The sequence below is a fragment of the Diachasma alloeum genome, unplaced genomic scaffold, assembly GCF_001412515.2.
Source record: "Diachasma alloeum isolate Michigan unplaced genomic scaffold, Dall2.0 Dall_scaffold_00284, whole genome shotgun sequence".
In the NCBI taxonomy this organism is placed as follows: Eukaryota; Metazoa; Arthropoda; class Insecta; order Hymenoptera; family Braconidae; genus Diachasma; species Diachasma alloeum.
In genome coordinates this window covers 1,602,344-1,624,798 of record NW_021680423.1, presented here as the reverse complement: position 1 = coordinate 1,624,798, position 22,455 = coordinate 1,602,344, and the positions used below count along the sequence as shown (strand labels likewise).

Sequence of the window (22,455 nt, the reverse complement as noted above, 5' to 3'; positions counted from 1 at the left end):
CCAGAGTCACCTCTATAAAAATCAAAAATATTTTATTCAAGTGGTTTTCACTTAGAGTACAATATTTACAAAATTTTCCAGCCAGAGTTTGAACTCTGATAGTTGATGAGAGGATAGTCGTCAGTCTTGTCTTTCACACAATGGAGCCCTACCATTAGAACCATGAATTTAATCAACATAAGATACTGGTGAGATGAACTGATGAGAAGGTCCTCTGATGTTGGGACTCCTCCCGACGAAATTTCAAGAATTATTAATGTGAAAAATGTAAATTAATATATGCCGCTTACGATGCTCCTAGTATATATGACACACACTTTGAAATCATAAGTCAAAATATAAAACGAGAAGAAAAAATAACAATAATTGAGAAGGTTAAATGATCACCCCTCCTTAGTTGTGCTCTTAAACTTCAATTTAAGTGTTGCACTCAGTCATCTGGAACTCTTCATTGATTCATTAATACTTTTCTGTCACTCTGCTAAACACCATTAAAAAAATTTCACTTGTCACTCACAACATAAAAAGGCCAAAGAAAATAATCAGCAACTGCAAGTTGTTAAAATTATTTCGTCCGTTCTTCAACATGAAAGTAGCAATTGTTATTACCGGGCAATTTCAACCACAGTAAAACCATTCTACTTGGTTTTTTGTTTCTTAAAGTCAACCAGAATGACTTGAGCGTCGATATTCATCAGTTTTGCCAGTTTAGTACATTTGACCTTCATCTTGGCAACGCCAAGGGACATCACAGTATTCAAATTGGCGAGATTTATAGGGGTGGGGGGTCTTCCGTAGTAACTCCAGCCGACAGGCTTGGTCAAGCTCTCCCCTTCACTGTCCAGCCCCTCGATATCGAATTTCAAACCAGGGGGATACCTCGGAAGAGGATGTGTAGACTTTCTGGCGACTGATTTAACTCCACTCGAGGGTTTCTTTAGCAGTTGTTTAGTCGTTGACTTGCGAGCAACCCCAAGGTTCCTAAAGATATCTGTAGAAGGCACAGTGCTCGGCTCCTCCTCGGGAACGTCCACCAGATCAGACTGAGAAACCTTCGACATTAGAGCTTCCACATTAGTCTGAGCTTTTTCAATAGCGGCTGCTAAACCCGCATGTTCATTGGTGGAATGCTGTGTTGCTTTCGGGAGACTGTTGAACGTCTTCAAACATCTTTTACACTTGAAGACTTCAGCGTGCTTGACAACGTGAGTTCTCATCTTCCCTAGAGAGGCATTAACAAACGGACACGCAGGACAAGCGAAACCTCTCTCTTTCACCACCTTCTCCTCCATCTGAAACCTCATGGCCAAGTGTGAATGGAACATGTTGTGATGGGACGTTTTATTATCCACACCTTTAACCTTTTCATCGCACCACTTGCAGATCCAAATCGTTTGAGAGTCATCGACAATTTCGATTAGTCGCAGGGGTACCTTACCATGTTTTTTTCTTATATGAGCCTTCACAGCAATTGTTGAACCTTTCATGGGACAATAGCTACATTTCACCTGTTTCTCGGTATCCGGAATTCCACTAATCGATTCTGTAAATTTAAATGGCACCCCAGTCTGACAAATCGACAGTGCGTTAACGTCTTTATGGTACTGATTCCAGTGAGATCTGATCGTAGGTAAAGAGAGACTTCTCACGTTTTTGCAGTAGAAACAGGTATAGATCCTTTGGAGGGACCTCTCAGGCTCACCTACGGATAGTGCTGTAGGTTCTTCTTCAATATCTTCATTGTAATCATCAACGTGCCTCTTCTTGATGTGCAGAACCGGTGGATCTGTTGAAGAAATTCCCGATCTTATCTCCTCAGCCTTCCAATCCAAGTCAGGATGATTTATCTCCGAGTGCTGCCAGATATCAACCTGTGAATTAGCTGTAAAACTGCAATGTACGCACTTGAGGGAATCCCTCTTGGCATGGGCTCTCATATGAGCTGCTAATCCTGTAGAATTTATTGCAGTGAATCCACATTTAGCGCAAATGTCCGAAAGTGGAAGTTTATCTTCATCGATTGTTGTATTATCCACATCATCAATTTTTCGCTTTTTCTTTTTCAGTTTCTTTGGAATAACGATGCCATATTCTTTCTCCCAAAAAGTGTTGCTCAGTTCGGGACCATTGGCATAAGGATTCTTGATGATTTTCTCCTCTTCCCCTTGATGATTCTTCCTGATATGAGTCTTCATCATGGTTTCAGAATTTGTGCTTCTGTCACAGTAGGGACAAACAAATGCAAGACGTTTTAAATGATTAATTTGCACGTGAATCTTAAATCCTCGAAGCCCTGCAAACTCTACATTACAATGTTTGCAGATGTACATCTTCTTGGATTCTTTCGGCGGAGCTTTGTCGATTTGATCAAAAGATGTGTCTTTACCGTCTTCAAGTTCTTTGCTATCAATAACTAAAGCATTTCCGTCGTCATCCTCATCATCGGATTCTTCGTTTCTAGTTAACTTTGAGATTGCTGCAGTGAGATCGACAATTTTAGATGATTCTGCCGTTGTTTCCATGCTTGAGGAAGCAATTACTTTTTCTCCCGAGTCTTCGAGAGTTATAGTGAGTGGTGAAATTGGTGTGGGAAGAGGAACTTTAGACTTTATTGCCGAGGGAGCCGCATCCCCAACTTCTTCTCTCATAATATCCCTCTGGGTATTCATGAGGTTTAAGACCCATTGATCAATGTCTTCTTTCTCTACAAGCTCCACTGTCAATGGTTTCTTATCTTTATGCACTTTATATTCGTGCTTCAACATTCTAGTGTGAGAAACAGTCAAATGTCCGCATTCCTTGCAGTGCCATCTCCAGTATTTCAGCTCCATGAACAAATGATCTCTGATTTCTTGACGATATTTCGAATTGTAATTACTGCAAATTGTGCAAAAGTACATGTTTCCATTGGGTCTTCCATAAGGGCCAAATTTCTCTTGAAGCTCCTCATGAGTGTAGATTTTCTCAGGTAATTTTGAAGCACCAGGATTCTTTGTTTTTTCAATGATTACAGTACCATCGAAAGACATTGATTTAGCTTTGATCTTTGCGGGTTTTGCAGTTGGCTCAACATCGGATTTTCGCTTTCCTGATTTTGGAGATTCTGAAGACTTTTTCGCATTATCCTCTTCGAGAAGGATTCCTCTGATGTGACGAATTCTCGGCATGTCCCTTCGCCATAATGGAGTTGTATCGAAAGGCTCATCGACAGGAGGTGTCTCTACACTGTCCGGCTTCTTAGTTCCTCTGATTCGCTCGTAAACCATCGTGCAGTCTACCTCGGAATCGTTGATGTGCTTGGAGATGATGTGTTGCTCAAAACTTATCTTTCCAGAAGTTTTGAAAGGACAGCCCGTACATTTGAACTGCGATTTTTCGTCGTGGGATGTTGAGGCGTGGGTAATCATTTCGGTTTTGTAAATACATTTGTAGTCGCAAACATTGCACTTCCAGTGATTGCCATCAGGATCGGCGATGCCCTCTTCGGTTTCTTCTGTCGGGGCTTTCTCGAGGCCCTCTGGATTCTCTATCTCTCGAATGACCTTGACAAAGGGTCTCTTCTCTGGATGTTTGTCTGTTAAATGACGCTCGACTACATGTCTGCAAAGGGAGAAATAATTTTTCATTAAATTTTGGGAGAGATTTGAGGATCATAATTATTTACTTGAGAATTTTGGGAACTTTTGACGATTTTTTGAGTAATTCAAGTGGGTGAACGCCTTCAGCCCGATGAGAAGACTGCTGATGTCTGGAGTTTCGGAAAGTTGATGAGGGGAGATTTTGAGGGAGGGAGTGATGATGTTGGTGTTTACAAACCTGTGATAATGGTGATGATTGCAGTGTGAACATTTGTAAAGTCTAGTGTCGTGCATTTTCAAGTGCACACCGAGTTTATCAATTGGTATACTCTGGGTGTCTTGCCCTGGAGGTGGACAGTGAGGACAGCGGAAGAATGATTCTTCTGGGTGCAATGCTTTCAGGTGACAACGCAATAAATCCTCGTTGATTGTTAGGCAGTTGCAGTCGACCACACAGCATACGTATCTAGATAAATTTTTAATTAAAGATTAAAGGAAAATGTCACCATTGGAAATGGTCTGATGTCTAATGTTGTCAAATAGGTGATGGAAACTCATCGTTGAGGAGCAATCGAACATTGACGGTAGTGAAGTGGTAAAGTGAGGCAAATTTAAACTGAGAGTTACAAAGAATATCTTCATGAAACTTCTCTAGATTTCTTTTACATTCGGAGACGACATCGTTGAAGCTTCCACTTTTACTTTGAGAAACGAGAAGAAATGAATTATAAAGAAATGATAAATCCACGGATAAAAATCTCTTATTTTGAAAAAAAATTACTTCAAATGACCAGAACTGAGGCAACAACACCTACAACGTTATGGCTGAATTACACTATCACGTAAAACTTTAGCAGTCTGGACCCAGAAGTTTCTGAGATATACATTGTTAATAAAAAATTAAACATTCATAGACACTTAAAAATCATGTAATTTCAAATTCCACTAGAAACTCAATGGAATTTCAAACTTTTGAGCAGCAAGGAGACTTGAATTCTCAATCAAAACCCAATCATTCAATTTCCGTTGATTTTTGCATCAAATTGTGAATTTCCAATGACGAAATTCCTTCAAGTTTCAGTGGAATTGTCATGTGATAAAAAAATCTAGTCAAAAACTCGAAAATAGCTTTGTCTAAAAATCCCAAAAACTAGTGAATGGATTCTCATTTTTCAATTTTAAACATTTACAGTAACAAGAAGATAAAACAACCAATAGATTCAACCAGCATCACATATTGCAGTTTGTTTCCTTTACCTTTGTTTCTCTGGGACAAATTTCGGCATGAGTTCAGCTTCACTGTCAGTCACAGTTTCCTTATTTTTGGCTCCCATTCGTCCATTCTGATGAGAACTACTGGCAAGATTCACCATTTTATCGAACATTTTCTCTTTTTTATCCAAGCATGGCACTGGATTCACTGGACCTGACTCAGGAACATACTCGTCCTTGGCATGAAGCTGTAAATGCCTGATAATGTTCGTTCTAACTTTAGTAGTGTAAGGGCAAACTGCGCAACGAACTTCTTGATTGTAGATTGCCTGTCTGGGAAGACTGTCAATATCATTGGGGCCAAAAACTGTTGGCTCTTTTTGAGTTGAATCGAAGGACTTGGTCTTGCCGAATTTTCTTTTTCTCCTCTCGCCGGGTCCCTGCTCACGTAAATGATAGACCTTTTGTTAGAAGAGCAATTAAAAATCACCGCAATGGATAGCAAACTGTAATTATCTTGGAATGAAGATGTTTGTAAATAAATGATTGTTACAGCTTTGAAAAATACTTTACCTAACGGTAATCGTCATAAAATAGCATACTTTAAAAGAGACACAACATTTTCTCGGCACTAGAACGGGGCAAAATGGTAAAACTTTACCGTTTCTCTTTTACTTTTTGCGTTCTTGTTTATTTTTAGGGATGTATTATGTACTTTATACATATATACTATTCTATATGTATATGAGGTATTCCACGCCAAATGAGTCAACCGCTGACCCTCACCCTCTTGGAAATTGATGGCGATTTTTTCTACGATTGGGGAGGTTGAAAAACTACATCTCAAATTTTTTCAGATTTTTTCGGCAGCCCAGTTCGAAGATATGATTTTTGTTTCGTTTTTCCGGTTTTTTTCAATAACTCGAATTCTATCCATCCGATTTCGACTTATTAAGCGTCAAAATTTTTCATTTTTTACTGCCTATAAGAATATTTTTAGTAAAATTTTTTTTCGATCTCTAGATGCGCATAATAACGACTTTTCGAATGAAAAAGTTGAAAAACTTGAATTTTGCAAATGACGTCACGGATGATTTGTTTCATTTTTTTTCAGTAATTTTTATAATCAAAACAAGTATTTTGAGCCATCATACAAGTTGGGTAGTGTCCTAGATCTATTTTATTTTCAATTTTTTTCTTTTCGAAATTCCGTAAATTGGTCGCATCACCTCAAAATGGCGTTGGTTGACTTTGATTATAGACAGTATGAAGTGAATTTGATAGTATATCTATATATTACATGTTTTTTCGATACATAATCGAAGTCGTTTTGTGGTGTTTTGACCAAATTTGCGAAATTTCCAAAAGAAAAAATTAAAAATAACATAGATCCAGGAGGATGCCCAACTTAAATGAGAGCTCAAAATACTTGTTTTGATTATGAGAATTACTGAAAAAAAAATTTCAATATCAATCGTGACATAATTTGCAAAATTCAAATTTTTCAACTTTGTTTTCTCGAAAATTCGTTATTATGAGCCTCTAGGAATCGAAAAAAAAAAATTACTAAAAATAGTCGTATATGCTGTAAAAAATGTAAAATTTTGACGCTTAATAAATCAAAATCGGACAAATAGAACTCGAGTTTTTAAAAAAAAAAAGGAAAAATGTGAAAAAAATCCCATCTTTGAACTGGGCTCCCGAAAAAATTTGAAAAAATTTGAGAGATAGTTTTTCAACTTCCCCGATTGTAGGAAAAATCGCCATTCATTTCCAAGAGGGTGAGGGTCAGCGATTGACTCATTTGACGTGGAATACCTCATATATATACTTCTTTTACAGAACTATATGTATTTTTTTACAGGTAAAAAAATTTAAGTACAAAAAATGGATATTAAAAATGGATACTACAGTATATATAGCATGTAATATATACTACATAATATATAATATATGCATATATACTATCTTGTATATGTATTTTTTATTCCAGTAAAAAATGAATTTCTGTTTTTTACAGCTACTGTAAACAAAAGATTACACAGTACATAAAAAAATATACATAGACATCGTGTGAAATTACATGATATGCGGACTAGATGGATTTTAAAAAAATGGAAAATAGCTATTCTGCACAATGAAATCCTTTCATTTTTGGATGCATTTGAAATTTTGCATTAACAAAAACTGACTTTGCCTACACAAGTTGTAGTCCTCACATTTTAATTCCACAACAACAATATTGAATTCTATTAAGTTCAAATATATAAAACCCAATTAAGCATTGTGCGATTTGTTTAGTGTAATTTGACAGACATAATTTGAGCATATGAACAAATTAAATATTTAAATCATGCAATTGAAACGTGTTGAAGACAATTTCAGAAGATAAGGTCTAATGCAAAACATGAAATGAGTCAAAAAGTGAAGGAACTCCATTTTAAGTAATAGGTCATTTTATCATGAAAATGCTGTGTCAATGTTGAAGTACCTATGCCAATTACTTTCCTCGAAATCACACATTACGAAGATAATTTAAAAATTCAACGTGTGAAAAAAATCCTATGGAGAATTCGAATATTTTCCACAGGATTTTCCAGATGGGATTTCCTGTACGGTTCCTTATCAGGTTTTTCCTATTGTATTTCTTATAGAATATCCTATAGGAATTTCTATAGCATTTCATATAAGAGTTTCAACAGGATTTCGTATCAAATTTAGAGGCATAAAGGTCACAATATGGGGCCATATGGAGGTCAAATGAGCGACATATGACCCTTATATGAATCCCACATGATCCCGATATAACTCCTATATAAACCCCATATGACCCTAAATTTCATAGGAAACCCTATTGAAAATCTCATAGGATTTCCCATAGAAAATCCTATAAGATTTTTTCATACGTGTGACAAAAGAAAGTTGAAAAATAAAGTATTCAAAATGCACGCCATAATTTACAGAATCAAGAATTAGAGAGAAACTCTCGAGGGCTCAATTCTATAGCTCATGTAATCTCGAAAATCACACATATGAAATAATTAAAAAAATGAATCTTACCAAAGGTTGAACGATGAATAAAGCATCAGGCGATGGATTTCCAGGATCAGCAGGCACCAGTTTATTACTCGAAATCTTGTGCTTGGTTTTCATATGAGCGATAGCTTGACAGGCCAGTGGATATCTCAAATTACACAGAGAGCAGCCGAATCTCTTCGGCCCATGAATCTTGAAGTGATCGATCAAGTTTCCTACCTTCACAAATCGTTTTGTACAGTGCACACATTTGAGTTGCACATTTTCGCCTACATGTGAGCAACTAGCAATGTGTACCTTCAACGCTCCAGGGGTAACAGCCCCGAAGTTGCATCCATCATACCCACACTTATACAACTCCTTCCCACAGAACCCACTGTGCTTGATATCGTCCAAGCTCGATGGAGGTTTCTCGATAATCTCACTATCCCTTTCAATTTCATTATTATCAAACTCTAAAGGTGCAGAGACCTCAGTGGATCCACTGACCTCCGCAGAAGCATTCGAGTCTTCATTACTGCTGCAGACAACTGTTGGTGTTGTCCTCCCACTCTCAGACTCTTTCACCTCTTCCTTCAGCCTCAAAAAAGGTCGAAGAGACTCTTTGATCGGCGTTAGCTGCAGTTTTGGTTTGCTGGGATGTTCAATACACTCTAGAATCTCAATATCACTATCATCATTCTTCTCTTCCTCAACAGGATTCATCTCTGGAGATCTCTCTGAATCTCTCTGCTCTGCACTCCTCAAGAACTCAGGATTATCCAGTACATTAATGTTCACGAATTCATCACTCATGTCGACATCTCTTGAGATACTCAATGGATCCACCGCATTATCGATTTGAGTTTTTAATTTTTCACTAGCATACCGAACGATTAATTCAGGTTCTTGTTGAATTAATAGCTGATTCGATGAATTTGAATCCTTAGAGTTGTCATGAATTGTAGAGGCTAGTTGTTTCTCCACTACTGCTCCATCAGGAAGTTTCAGCATCGAAGGACCTTCAGTCAATACGATATTATCTGATGTTAATGGAACAAGATTCCGAGATTCCGCCTCCCCATCAAGAAGATCAATCACTTCTGCCTGTCCAAATGATTTCACCTGCTTTTTACTTGTCGTATAAGTTTTTATTCCACCAGTGACCATTGTCTCTTTTCTCACTCGTTTTATGCCACCATCGATCGGATTTTCAACGACATTCTTCAACTCTGAGCACTTGAAATCATCATCAAGGTTTCTGATGATCAATTGCAGAAGAACGTCTTTGTCTCTGACTGGTGCAGGTGGAAGAGATCTCTCGAGAATCTTGGGAGGACGATTGCAGTGAATGTGGCTCAAATGCAGATGCAGCTCCATGGGTGCATCAGCCCCAAAAAGACAGTACAAACATTGGTACTTGTAAATGCAGTGCATTTTGTAATGAGCTATCAAGGCTTCTGCTTTAAGAGCAGAGGCTGGACACATGTGGCACTTGAAAATCGACAATGTAGCTCCATGCTTCATCTTCAAATGTGCAACAAAAGCCTCGGGGACGTAGAACAATTTATTACACTCGTGTTTGCACACAAATGGATGAACATTTTCTCTTCTGTCGATTATCTCCACAGGATGATGATCCCGTTTACCGAGGATCACTGAGGAAGGCTTTCCTGGATGGGCCGAAGTCTGATGCAAATCCACATACGACTGAGTGAATGCTCGATAGAAACAGTAGCCGCATTGATAGGCACAGAAGGTGTGCTTCTTCTTATAATGCGCTAAAAGTTCTTCCCAAGTCCCCATTGTATTCTCATGACAGTAGGCGCACTTCTGGTAACCATGGACAGTCTTTACAACTTTCCCAGAATCCGGCTTCGCCGCCAATTGTTTCTGAACGTGAGAATTATAGTGCTGGCCGAACATATCTGCTGAGTCTGTTGAGTATGTACATGTTTTATCCATGCACTTGTACAAATGCCGAAGTTTTATAGACTGCAACATCGTTGTGAATGCGTCGAAGGTTTTCTCCTTCGGTGAGGGCATTGTTGGTGTCGATTCTTTGGGCTTCAATCCTGGAGTACGAACGAGCTTCAAGAGCTTGTAATTTTTACCGTGATGCGTGACTTGGACATTTCGAGCTGTTGGAGTGATCTTCGTCGCAGGAATCTTTTGAATCGAAGGGGAAATTGCTTTTGGAGGCATAGTAACGGGTTTTGGACCAGGAGCAATGGGTTTGGGAATTGTTACAGGCTTCAATGCTGGTGTAACTGGTTTAGTAGTCACTGTTTTATTTGTGGTAGTGATAATTGACTTCTTAGGGACGACACCTTTGGGAAGCGGTTGAAGGACGAATGTTTGGTTTGGAGGAGTGGGGGCGATTGGTGGGAATCTCGAGAGAATTCCGTCGATTTTTCCTATTGGCTTTCTTATCGTCTTCTTTAAAATGTTTGGACTGGATTTCTTGAGGACTGAAATTCCAATATTCTTCATTGGAGATGTGGCAACTGCTTTTCTTATGTCGTCGATGAGCGGACTCTCAGGGTCTGAGGATGTGTTTGGCGCTAGGCTTATCACATTTTCAATCTTTAGGAATGAACACTCTCCCTCTTGGCGCTCAATCGGTTGAGGAATCACTTGGAGAGGGACGAATTCTTGAGATTTTTCCTCTTCGGCGGAGGGAGGTGGCTCAGGTATTGGGGTTCCCGAGGACAACTTGTCCCCACTGAGTCTTCGTAGACGAATAAAATTCTTGGGGGTGTTTGAACGAGATGTATCTGAGTCTGGAACCTCTTGGGATTTCTCCAGTAATTTCTGCTTTTCCACAAAACTTCGGAGATTACAGAGGGGAACTACTATCGGTTTTGAGGTCTCTGGCTTTGTGGGAGAATTCTCAGTGGATTTTGATCCTTGAAGTTGAGCAGCAAGTCTTTGGATTGTTGTCATCATTGGAGCGTTTGTTGATGTGGTTATTGTTTCCTTCAGAAGAGTGTTTACGTCTGTCGCGAGTTCAGAGTCTGAAATCCCGTCACTAGTGTCACTGGATTCGTCATAAGTTCTGCTGATTTCGCCCATTTGTTCCCCATCACTCGTCTCCTCTGCGCTATTGAAATCCTTGGGTGTTTCCTCGAGAGACATCAGCGGGTCTCTCGGTTTTTTCTCAGATTTATCTGTTTCTTCCTCCTCTTGACTCATTTCATGATCTGAGTGCTCGACTTTTGTTATTGTTTGGGGAGGAACAACGTCTGAAAGCGGCGCAGAAATTGATTCAGAGGGTTTCTCAGGGGTGGGATCGGTGCGTTCGTCGTTATTCTCTTCGGGCCTTACGGGGGGCAGTACATTGTGTTGTGACTCATCGATTTCATCCCCACCCTCCAACTCCATACCTCCTTCGGATTCCGTCCCCTGCGTCCTCATCTTGTCAGTGAGTTTATCAATGATTGATAATCCTTCACGCGTAGATTTGTTCTGGAGATTTGTTCCACAATTTTTCCACAGCTCTTGCATAGTTTTTTGTCGCTCCCTTTGAATCTCCACATCTTTGTTCTCTATTTCTGGAGGGCACACAAATGCGCTGAGCTTCCTGCTGAGAGGGCTCTCGACCTCCCCCTGTGGAGCGCCTGATTTCGAAAGGGACGAAACGTTAGTTTCTTTAGTTCCTGTATTCTTGGAAGTATTTTCAACTTTCCCTCTCGTTATCGTCATCTTTTTTCTCTTCTGTTTAGTATATTCGTAAAGGTCAACTGTAGACGCGTCAGAGTCAGGAGCTAGTGGGTCTTCGCTCCTCAATTCATCCTCAATGTCAGAATGCTCGCCATGATTTTTAAGGTCCAGATAAATTGACATATCAATCTTGATAATTTCAGTCGCCAGATCGTCCTTGTGATACTTGTCAATGTGCTTCTTAACATTTTCCTCTTTCAGTTGAATAAAATTACACAGAGAGCACAGATAGCCGTTAACAAGATCCTCGTCGGGCAGTAGATCCTCATCAACTGCCAGAGTAAAGTTCTCGTAATTCTTACGACAAACTTTGTAATAATGCGCGCGCATCGATGACTTGAGGGGTGTTTGATAGGTGCAACTTCGACATCGGAATCTGTACTCGCCAGTGTGGGTTGTACAGTGTTCGTAGAAAGTCTCCATTGCTGACTCCTTTTGTCCCTCTGCCGTAAATACGCAGAATCTACAGGCGTATTTACGATCGGCGCCCACTTTTGTCTTTTCCGATAATTCTAGCAACATCTCGTCCTTGGATTCGTCAATTGCTCGCTTTGCATCGAGTAACGTCAGTCTCGATATCATCATCTCGTCCTTTGGATGGACTGCCTTGTAGTGGTGAACAATGTTTTTCCCACTGAAGCTACAGAATAGACATTTGTATTTTTCCTGTCCAGTCCATGCGTATTCAATTAAATCTTCGGTTTTGAAACACGATCTTTTTCGATCAGGGGTTAAAAACGGTTCGCAATCGTCTTTTTCTCGTTTGATGGTGGATTTAATTGGGGATTCATTGGATTTCGATTTTATGTCGACCTTTTCGAGCTTCGGTGGTGGGACAATCGGTGGCTCGACATTTTCCTGTGACTCTGCATCCTCCTTGGGAGGCTCTGAGGGGGTTAGAGGAGCGAGAGAGGGTTTAGGAACTGTGGGAGAACGCGCAATTGGGGTTTTCTTGTTCTTCTTTGATTTTGAGACAATTCCCATTTGCCAAGTTCTACGTTTCTTCTTCCGCTTGGGTAGTGCTGGTTTTTTTCTTCTGATGATCTTGCGGGGCTGTACGATCTCTTTTTCAGCCTCCATGACACTCTCTTTGTCAATTGATTTTTCTGACTCCTCATTTTTATCATTAACGAAATCACCAAGAATGTTTTTTATCAGTTCTTCGTTTGTATTAGAAGGCTCGGAAGTTGTTGTTAGTTTCTTGACGCTAGAGGCGTGACCGCTTGAAATTGAAGCGTCATCCGAAGCCACGCCAGTGGCTTCATCATCGGGTTTACTCGCAATATCGGCTCTCGGTTCATCAGAAATTCGTTTTTTCGTTTTTGATGGTTTTTCCTCGAGCTTTTTTATGCTCATCATTGCCTCTGTGTCGTCATCGGATCGTTTTTGACGCTCAGAGTGCAGTGAGATGTCTACAGCTGCTGTCAACTCTGATACGTCGATTCCGAAACTCTCGTCTGAGGATGTATCGAACATTATTTTCGATGAGTCGATTTTTCCCAAATCTGTTTTTTCTATCATTACTCTAGGCTCTCTCAAGCTGACTCTTTCACTTCTTCGAAGAGTCGGAGTACCTTCGGGCTCATCGGCGGGAGTTTCCCGCGGTGTTTCAGCGTCTGTGGGGTCTTTAGAGGGCTCTGGCGTCCCTCTGCGCGATGACGACTCGCGCAAACGATTCGGCCTCGAGTCACTGTCAGAGCTACTCACGTATTGTTTTGACAATTTGGCTGCTCGTTTTCGAGTTCTTCTTATTCGGGGTTTGGGTTTGTCATCATCCGGGACCTCTCGGGGTTTTGGAGTTTTGCTCTTTGATCTGTTACGGCGCTTCGGGAGAACTTCGTCTTCAGATAGCTCCGAGTCATGGCGCTCTGGGGAACTCGAAACATAAATACCTTTCACTTTCTCACCAACTGATTTTAAATTACCTTCTGCTTCCTTTATCAAGCGGCACATCCTGTGACCCGTGGCAGTTACTACTCCTTCGCTGATAAACATTTCGCGGATGTCCTCCTGCAGCATCTCCAGGGAGTTGCGCCGACGAGCAGGCTTTCTGCGAGGTTTTAACGCTGGGGATTCTAGCTCTCGTTCTGGCTCAGGCTCTTGTTCCGGTTCTTTTGAGTCGTTTAAAGGTTGTTCAGGCGCATTCACCGATTCTTTAGAGTCATTCACAGATTCTTTCGAGTCATTTACAGATTCTTTCGAGTCATCCACAGATACTTTGGACTTATTTACAGATTCTTTCGAGTCATTTACAGATTCTTTAGATTCATTTACAGATTCTTTCGAGTCATTTACAGATTCTTTAGATTCATTTACAGATTCTTTCGAGTCATTTACAGATTCTTTCGAGTCATTTACAGATTCTTTCGAGTCATTTACAGATTCTTTCGAGTCATTTACAGATTCTTTCAATTCTTCAGATTTGTCTTCTTCAGGTACGGGTTTCCCTTTGAATCGCGGGGATTTTGATTGTCGAGGTTTCCTTGCTCTTCGTTTGGGAGTTTTGGGCTTCTCTTGAAAATCGATCTCGGGAACCTCTGGACTTTTACGCTCTGGTGAAGCATCATCAGAGCTATCAGATACAATCACCCTTCGTTTCTTTTTACCGATTCTCTTCGGCTCGATTATTTGTTCCGTGTCTGAAGAACTGCTGTCTGATTGAGATTCAATAATCTTTCGGATTTTCTTAAATTTCTTGGAATGTGCTAGGCCCTCGCCCAATTTTTGAAGTAATTTTGCTTGTTCTAGAAGTTTTTTCCCTTCTCCTTGTTCTAAGGACGTTTTGATCATTTTCTCAATTAACTCGCGAGTAATTTCGTTCTTGAAGGTCGGCGGTTCTTCTTCCTTGGGAGTCTCCTTTGCGGTTGCAGTGGTTGTACTCAATGTGTCAGCAATTTTTGCGGGAGTTGATGTGTCAACTGTTGCTTCCGACTCGTCCACCTTATCGCACTTCTTTGACACATGATTAGATACCGTAGGTTCTGCTTCTGATACTTTTAGATCGCGATCGTTGGCTTTTGTCTTTGCCGAGAGTACCGCGGGCTCGTCGGTTGTGCTTGACACCTCCATTTTCTTCTCCTCGACTTTTACAGTCTTATCAGCTTCCGCAGAAAGTGATTTGACAGATTCAGCGGGCTTTGGTGGAGGCTCTTCGTCCCAACTTTCGAGTTCAACTGCAGCACTGGGTTTTGGAGGGGTTGGTGGGCGGGGAGGGACTGGGGGATCAGTTCTCTTTATTTTTGGAATTTTGAACTTTTGAAGACCATAACCTTTTCCGGTCTTCGCTGTCGTGTCAATAACTCCGTAAAGGCTCTCCAGAGGTGACTGCATAGTTTCCTTATCTTTGATCAATTTATCAGTGCTTATTTTTTCATCGGAAGACTTTCTCGCTTTGATATCAGTGGATTTTGTTGATTCCTTTTGTTTTGCAAAATTTTTAGATTTGTTCTTGTTTCGTGGGGCTTTGGATGAGATGATCGGTTTGTTCTGATTTATTAAATCACAATTTCTCCTCCTAGGATCTCGATTTGTCACTGAATTTTCTTTTGATTTCGAAGCTGCAGGTTGTGCAGGCTCTTTAACCAATCTGGGATCCCTCTTAGCAGAAGTGGCATTTGGAGAGTTGGCTCCCTGAGGGCTTTGATCCTTCCTGAACCTCGGGTCTCGTTCAGAGACATTTCTCCCTTCGCGATTAAATCTCGGGGGATTCTCGGTCGGTCCCGGTCGATCCCATTCACTTCGGCGATTGAATCCAGGATGCTGGGGGTCAGTGAGCGCAGGTCTGTTGGTGGCCCTGTCACCAGGGAATCTCTCGACACTGCGGTTCCTAATGGGCTGGAGATCAGGCCCAGGACCTCTGTTCCAGCTGGGAGGACCTGGAGGGACGGGAGCATTGTAAGAAACCTCTGGCCCTCTGACTCTCGAAGGCTCAGGATAATTTGGATCCCCAGGATGGCCTTCCCACGGATTCGGTCTCATGTTCAGGCCAAACTCTGCAGGGCGCTCGAAGGGCGCCTCGAATGCTCGATTCTCAGGAAATCCTCGAGGATTGAATGGTGGAGTGGACATTAATGACGGAATAACAGGAGGGGCAGGGGGTTGGGGTGAGTGGCCGATATCCTCGGGGAAATTTGGATCTCCGTAAGGGCCGTGGCTCAGTTCTATACGGCCAGGGGGACTCATCATGGGTCGACGAACGAGATTCGGACTGTACTGAGGAGACATGTGGTGTACTGGGTGGTCTATGGGGCCAGGTCCTGGATTTGGGCCCATCCACATGTCTGGGTGGCTCTGATGGGGGTGATTGGGAATGTTCGAAGGGTGATTTGGATGGTGGGGGGGAAGATTTTGCGGATGATTTGGAGGGTGTGGATACGGATGCCCAGGCATCTGCTGGGGTTTATGCTCATATCCTCCCCATTGAGGATTGTAATATTCTCGATTTTGGGACGGATGGATTGGCCTCTGCATGTAATACTCCTCGTCTCTACGGTACTCCATATCCATGTCCATCTGTGGAGCACCCCCGCGCCGAGAGAACACATCTCTCTCCTCCGCAGACGTATGATTCTCAGTCTGCTGGTGTAAAATTGGCAAATTCGTTTGGAGTTTAGCGAGATTCGCCTTGTCCCCCTCAGACAAACGTGAAAAGGCACTGTTAATGACATTAATGTCCGGCATTTTTGGCTGGTCAGCAACGTTGCTGAAACGATCTGTCACGTGCCGAGGTATTCTCTCGTAATTGTCTGCGTATCTTGGCTCAGAACCTCTGTCTTTACCCACTGGTGACATAGGACTATTCCGAAATTCTGGCTTCTTAGGTGCGGTTGTTATTAATGGAACTGAGGAATGCTCCGACTGAGGTGTGGGCAGAGGTTTTCCATCGGCTTGAAGGCCCTTGCGACCGTACAGGACAATGTGCTTATCTCGCTCTTCCCAACGGCGATTGCTCTCTCTGTCTATGTCCTCTTGAGTCAGAACAAATGATTTTAAATGTTCCTTATCAGGTTTATTAGAGTTCTCTGACGGCTTACCTTTTGAAATGCGAATTTTCTCGGGCTTAATAGGGTTAGAGGAATTTTTATCGCTAATCAGAATCGTGAAATTACTGCTCCCGGGATTATTGTCTGAACCGTCATTCAGAAGTTCAGCTAAATCGTCCATAGATAGCGGAGGTTCGGTTAAAACTCGAGGAGGCGAGATTAACAGTGGCACCGGGGGTTTGGCGCTCTTCGAGGGGGATAAGAACTCCTTTGATCTCGGTGATCGACACTCTGGGGATGTCAATCTTATTTGTTTCTGAGTCTCTAATTTCGTGGAAACTGTCACTGTAGGGATGTGTCGACAATTTGATGCATTTCTAGAGTCTACGAATGCATTATTCAATGACTTATCATTCCTCGCCTTGGCTAGAGAATTGTTATCCACGAAGTTGTTGGAAGATTCACCTTTACGCTCGGTGGGAATGATAATTGGTTGCTTTGTGGACACTCGCTCAATCTGATCAGGACTCGATGGTTTACTGTCAATTTTCCCTGATGAATAATCTCGCTTGCGCTCGGTGGGAATGATTATTGGAGCCGACGTACTCTTTGGTTGCTCATCTGGTGATGCTGGTGGACTCGGACTTGCTGGTGTTTCGTCCATCTCCTTCGGTTTTTCTTTGGATTTTTCTACTTCTCTCGGTAGTTTAACTTCCAATGGTGTCACTGGCTTACTGGAAATACGAAAATGCAACTCTCGCATTTATCAGCTATTCAAATTTAGGGTTGCTAATTTTTTTATTTTATGACGATGAAAACTCACGTTTTTGATACCGTCGGCTCTTCACTTTTCTTACTACTAGGGAAATTCAGACCAGCGCTTGTTCCCTGAAACTCGTGTCGAATTAGAAATATTAAATTACAACTACAAGACATGCACTACTAAAGCCTGAAATAAAAGAAATTTTCGTAAAAATAAACTGAAGAATAAAAAGAAAAATAATACAAATTGTGAAGGGAGTAGATTCAAGCCTAGCAGAAGCTTACTAAAGAAAACTAAAATAAAATTTGCTGTCACTATCATGATCCAATAACTACAGTATGAATAGTCATTTCTTTGCTAAGTATTGAACAGCCTAATACAGCGGGGATCAAGTACAATTGCTTGCAGATCATTGCACTGAAGACAAAAGAGCGAATGATGCAGAAAAACGTAGCACAATCGCTCATTGATTTTCAGTGCAATATTCAATTGCAATGCCAGCAATCAGCAAATATTGCTAACTACTGTCGATGAGGGTTGATACATACCTTTTCAACTTTACTGTGCAGTTTCTGAAGCACATCTTCACATTTTTGGAGTGTTTCAATCCTCAACCTGTTGAAATATAGATTAACATAGAACGAAAGGAGAAAAATTCGGTCAGGGTAATAAAATTAACATTTTGTCAGGAATATACATTTAATATCCAAGCATGCGAAATTTCTGCAGTTGTAATATGATGACTGTAGTGAAGAAATTATGATGCAAAATAAAAACAAAAAAACAAAACGTATGCAGGTTGAAGGAATGAAACATTAAAAACACAGTGGAAAATACTTTGAGAGCAGCAGTTGACGTGTACAAATTTTCATTACTGGACATTTGGAATTTCAATGAATTCTGCATACGTTCTGGTTGATTAAAAATTTTATGGGTTTCATATGAAGATTCTTTAATTACTGTGATGCATTTTTTTTTCTCATTTCCGATATTGAATGAACATACTTTCTCTTGCTGTCCGTCAGTATTCCATGAAGTTGCTGCATTTTGTGCAACTGTACTTCACGAGACTTATCAGTTACTTTCTGAAGTCTCTCAATCATTGCCTCCAGGAAGGGAATGTACTTTTGCATCTCTGCAAACTTCTTCTCGTAGTCGTCCATCTTATCCTCCTATTTGTAATGTCACCTGCGTCGGAAATCGATTCATTTTCATTCATGTTTAAGCGTACTTTTATTTATTTGATAAATTTTCCAATGTTGGATGTAGAAAAATTGCTCACAATGAGCCTAATGAACTAGAATTTCGTTTATGCAACACCGCAAATCTATCGTCGGCACACGTTACGACCTGAATACATTGTCGACTATCCGTTAATTAGCTGTGCACCATCAGCATTCCACCTACACCTCAATGAAATTGAAAAAATGCAAATTCACTATCAACGTGAAATCATTTCGCTCATTTAGGCGGAACAAGAGGAGTCGATCGCAAAATGTCCGAATGGCTTGACGACATGCGTCAATGAAACCTGTATATTTCATAAGAAATTCCCAGAATCGCGCATGTGCCAATATCGAATTGTTTAAATGTTTCCCTAATGCACATTAATGAAAAATTAACAATTGAAAACTTCATGATCTTGAAATTATTTTATTCCATTATTGTTAACAAAACAATGTTGGTGGGTGCTGCAAAACCACTCCATCCTACGTTCCCCCATGACTATCAAAAAGATCGCACGAATTATTACGTAAAAGACAGACAACTGGGTCTGATCGGTCCAACATTTTATCATCTTGAAATAAAATGCAAAAATTCAACTTTTTATTTGCATATTTCGTCACTTTTGATGCTCATTTTATGATTCTCCTTATCTCCTCATGAGGTCTTCATTATCAACTGCATGTGAGCAATAATTAGGATGTGAATGGCCAGCGAAAAAATGGTAAACCAATAAACATGCCGAATAGTGAAGTCACTCATCCCTCACATAAATTATGTCTACATCCGTACATTCAATTTCGGTTAGCCTCGTGTCCGTGTCTCGCAGGAACGGTCAGGCCGAGTCGAGGTGCTCAACTGGTTCTTCATGTGTCTTTATGCTTCAAACGTTGGATACATAAACCATCGGACTTCGTGGTTCTCAACGTTTGCTATCCTCAGCGCTTGTCAATTGTCGAATTTCAATGCAATGAACTCTATCATGGACATTGTCATTTTCACATGCCTCTATTACGCTCATTATTCCGTAAAAGTATTGAGTGAACATAGTCCTTAATTTTTTTCGTCAATTATTGACTAGAGAAAAAATGGTAAAATCAATTCAACGGACGTATCACACTTCATTTCTCTTCTAAATTTCATACATTTTTTTTGTCTTCACTATTATTCACCTCGGTATCGATTCTCCCCACGAAGTCATATCACTCGGCGCACATTCCTTATCAATAACAATGGCTTGAACACTTTACACGTCTACCTACGCGCTTCCTACCGCACCCGAACACGGTCAATCACCCGATAAATTGCCAACCACGTGCGAAAATGGAAGTCAAAAAAATGGCAAGTTAACCTCTCATCGATCTCCAAATAATTGGACAAGTGGAAGAAATTACGCAATAGTCCTGAGTCTGCACAAAGTGCCAGTGCAAAGGAAAAAGTGACAAACGAGAGTGAAGGAAAGGAACCCACGAAATTCCAGGACTTCAGGCTGTTCCTATCGCTTACCCCTCGAAATTGCTACACATCTCCTCTCTTCCTTTTCGAATAAAAGGGAGTCTCGAACCTAAGGCGGATCGTACCGTCTTTGTCATACTGAGGATATTACCGCGGCACAAGGTGGTCGGGGGGTCTTGAAAGCAGATGGTGAATACTGTGCCTCACCAACGATAGATCTCGCTGGCGTTCAACGTCTCACGTGCAAGCCCATGCGTTCTTTTTTCTTGTAACGTTTTACTATTGTTTCTATAGCCATTTACCCACCGTTTCTCTGTTGGCCGCAGAAGCTGGATTATAACTATTGATTTAACGCTTGATGAATCACGATTTATCACAGTTTTAAAGCTTTCTCGATACTAGATTATGCTCAGCAGCACAAATCCTGCTTCACGCTTCTACTAATGCCGAGCGAATGCTCGGTTCTCGCCCCTCCCCGTTGGTTTCGGACAACCTATGGCTATCCGGATGGTAGGGCTGCAACAGCGCCACCGGAACACGACGGACTATCGTACAGATTTTATAATAAATTAATCGTTATTTATTGTACTAGGTGATACTTCGTGGCGAAGATTTGGATGAAACGTATTTTATGATTTTGCGTCTTGTCGATGAATTTCCTGTATTTCAAGGCATTTGGGATCTTGCAAGGCCCAGTATCTAATGTATCTTGAGACTTTGAGGTGTACAAATGGAGTTTTGAGGAGGAATCTAGTTGGATCTAGTCACGATGTGCTTTACCAACTTCACGAAATGGCGGCCACATTTTCACAAGATCCGTATCACGCTCCGACAATGCGTAGGCACACATGTTTCATTGATTTTCAGGCTCGACAATTATGACTCGGTCATCAGGCACCAATTTGCTCAGTTGCTTTGACATGAGCTAAATTAATCTAGTTTTCCGACATTCAGTTATTTCAAGACCTCAATTTTCTCAAAGTATTTTTTCACTCTTCAGTACTACTCACATTCTTACCCTAAACTTGACGATAAAGATGGTCTTGAGCAACTTTGGATATCGTTGCTCAAATGTTTAATTCACGCTGATGATGGGCACATACTCAACACAACGATGTGATTTATTTCACATATTTCATCTCGTCCTACCGAGGTTCAAACACGCCCCCCCGTGAATATGTCGTACACTATCAATGTCCATAGTAATGTCCAATGAATTGATGGGTCGCTCGCTGCGATTATTTCTGGACTTTTTCTGTAGAGGTACGTCACCACGGATCAATGTGTCGTAGGTAGGATCCAATATGAAAGTGTAATGAGTAATACTAGAGGATCTAATGAGTATTCTACAATTCAAGGAATTTTGGAAAGAATTTTAATCTAAACATTTCGTCACAACTTCATTATTTCATTACTGACATTAACATACCTCAATTCCCACGGTTCCTATCATCAAATACTTTTATTTCACTTCACAATACAAGTTGTACCGTCTTATCAGTGTCCACTCACTTAGTACGTTACATCTCTTAGAACTACTCTAGCCCCTAGGATGACAACCAGAACCCATGAAAAAGGACTCACACTGTCACGCAAATCTTCCTTGTGACGTTGATTCTAACAACGAACGCTGGCCCAAAAGGGTGTTACGATCATCCCATCTGCACATAATGGCTGCCGTTGACATTTATTTCATTGGAAATTCACTATTGGTTCTCGACTTTTTTCTCCTTCGTACTACGATTTCGAGAATGGTACGCATAATTCACGGATTCGGTTACAATTTCTCAGTTTCGTTATCATGTATGAACAACATCTACTCGGATTTCATCGAGGAACGTAATCCGATCCCATTTTTTCCACGAAATTCAGTGTTGTGTTTTGGAACAGGATTGAGTGCCCGCACCACTGAAAAGAACACTACGAATGGGTCGAACGAATGTTAATAGCGACCTCTCATTTGTTTTTTTTCTTCTACGATGGCTTGACGAGAGAAAAATTAGTTCGTCTGTTTCTTAATTCCTTTTGATTTACTTTTTTACTCACCTTCACTTACCATACATTTGCCATCGAATTGGAGATGTTCTCGGAGCGAAGTAATGCCTGTGGATGGAGTAAGGGTTCATGCATGTCGTGGTAAGGATTTTCAGGCGATTTAGGTAAGTTAGGTGTGTTTGAGCGGAGGAGATTTGAAGGATTCTGACCGTCTGCCGTCGCACAGTGAGGATGAGTTTTGTAGGTGACAGAGAATTAAAGAAAACTGAAATTGTGGTCACGGAGATCAATGGAGGATGAAACACGGACAAACTATTTCCGATTTGATTTAGGGAGGTTTTTGTCGGTCGATTATTATCCGTATTTTTCAGATTTTTGGACAGAGATATCTTGCCGCGTCCAGTGCAGTTCCGCCATTTTGTGACAAGTGAAGTTCAGACTTGTCCCTGTCGTTTAAGGGGGGTGGAAAGGATGGGTGGGGGTACGTTCGGCCGCCAAGAAAGAACGA

At 40.9% G+C, this 22,455-nt stretch overlaps 1 protein-coding gene across 6 annotated transcripts; it reads right to left on the bottom strand.

The window, feature by feature from the left end:
- Positions 1-6: 6 nt before the first annotated feature.
- Positions 7-22,356, bottom strand: LOC107038481. Of its 6 annotated transcripts, none has more exons than XM_015257596.1 (9): positions 21,382-22,356; positions 18,279-18,461; positions 17,822-17,888; positions 17,334-17,404; positions 13,454-17,244; positions 7,851-13,396; positions 4,836-5,230; positions 3,817-4,044; positions 7-3,600 (listed from the first exon to the last, which is right to left on the bottom strand). In XM_015257596.1, exons 2-9 carry the CDS (start codon positions 18,434-18,436, stop codon positions 639-641), a joined length of 13,218 nt encoding a protein of 4,405 aa, XP_015113082.1. In that variant the 5' UTR covers positions 18,437-18,461; positions 21,382-22,356; the 3' UTR covers positions 7-638. The 6 variants fall into 6 exon arrangements, with proteins under 6 accessions (XP_015113082.1, XP_015113080.1, XP_015113081.1 ...); XM_015257594.1 differs by having other exon boundaries at positions 7,851-17,244; positions 21,382-21,860; positions 22,009-22,356; XM_015257595.1 differs by lacking the exon at positions 21,382-22,356 and adding an exon at positions 20,963-21,072 and having other exon boundaries at positions 7,851-17,244.
- Between the last annotated feature and the right edge of the window lie 99 nt (positions 22,357-22,455).

Excerpts from the sequence above, each read along its gene's own strand:
- LOC107038481 (XM_015257594.1), bottom strand. The coding sequence starts at position 18,436 with ATGGACGACTACGAGAAGAAGTTTGCAGAGATGCAAAAGTACATTCCC. Across the intron at positions 17,405-17,821 it reads TGCACAGTAAAGTTGAAAAG|TTTCAGGGAACAAGCGCTGG; the intron begins GTATGTATCAAC and ends ATTCGACACGAG. Across the intron at positions 4,045-4,835 it reads TTTGTCCCAGAGAAACAAAG|ATACGTATGCTGTGTGGTCG; the intron begins GTAAAGGAAACA and ends AAATTTATCTAG.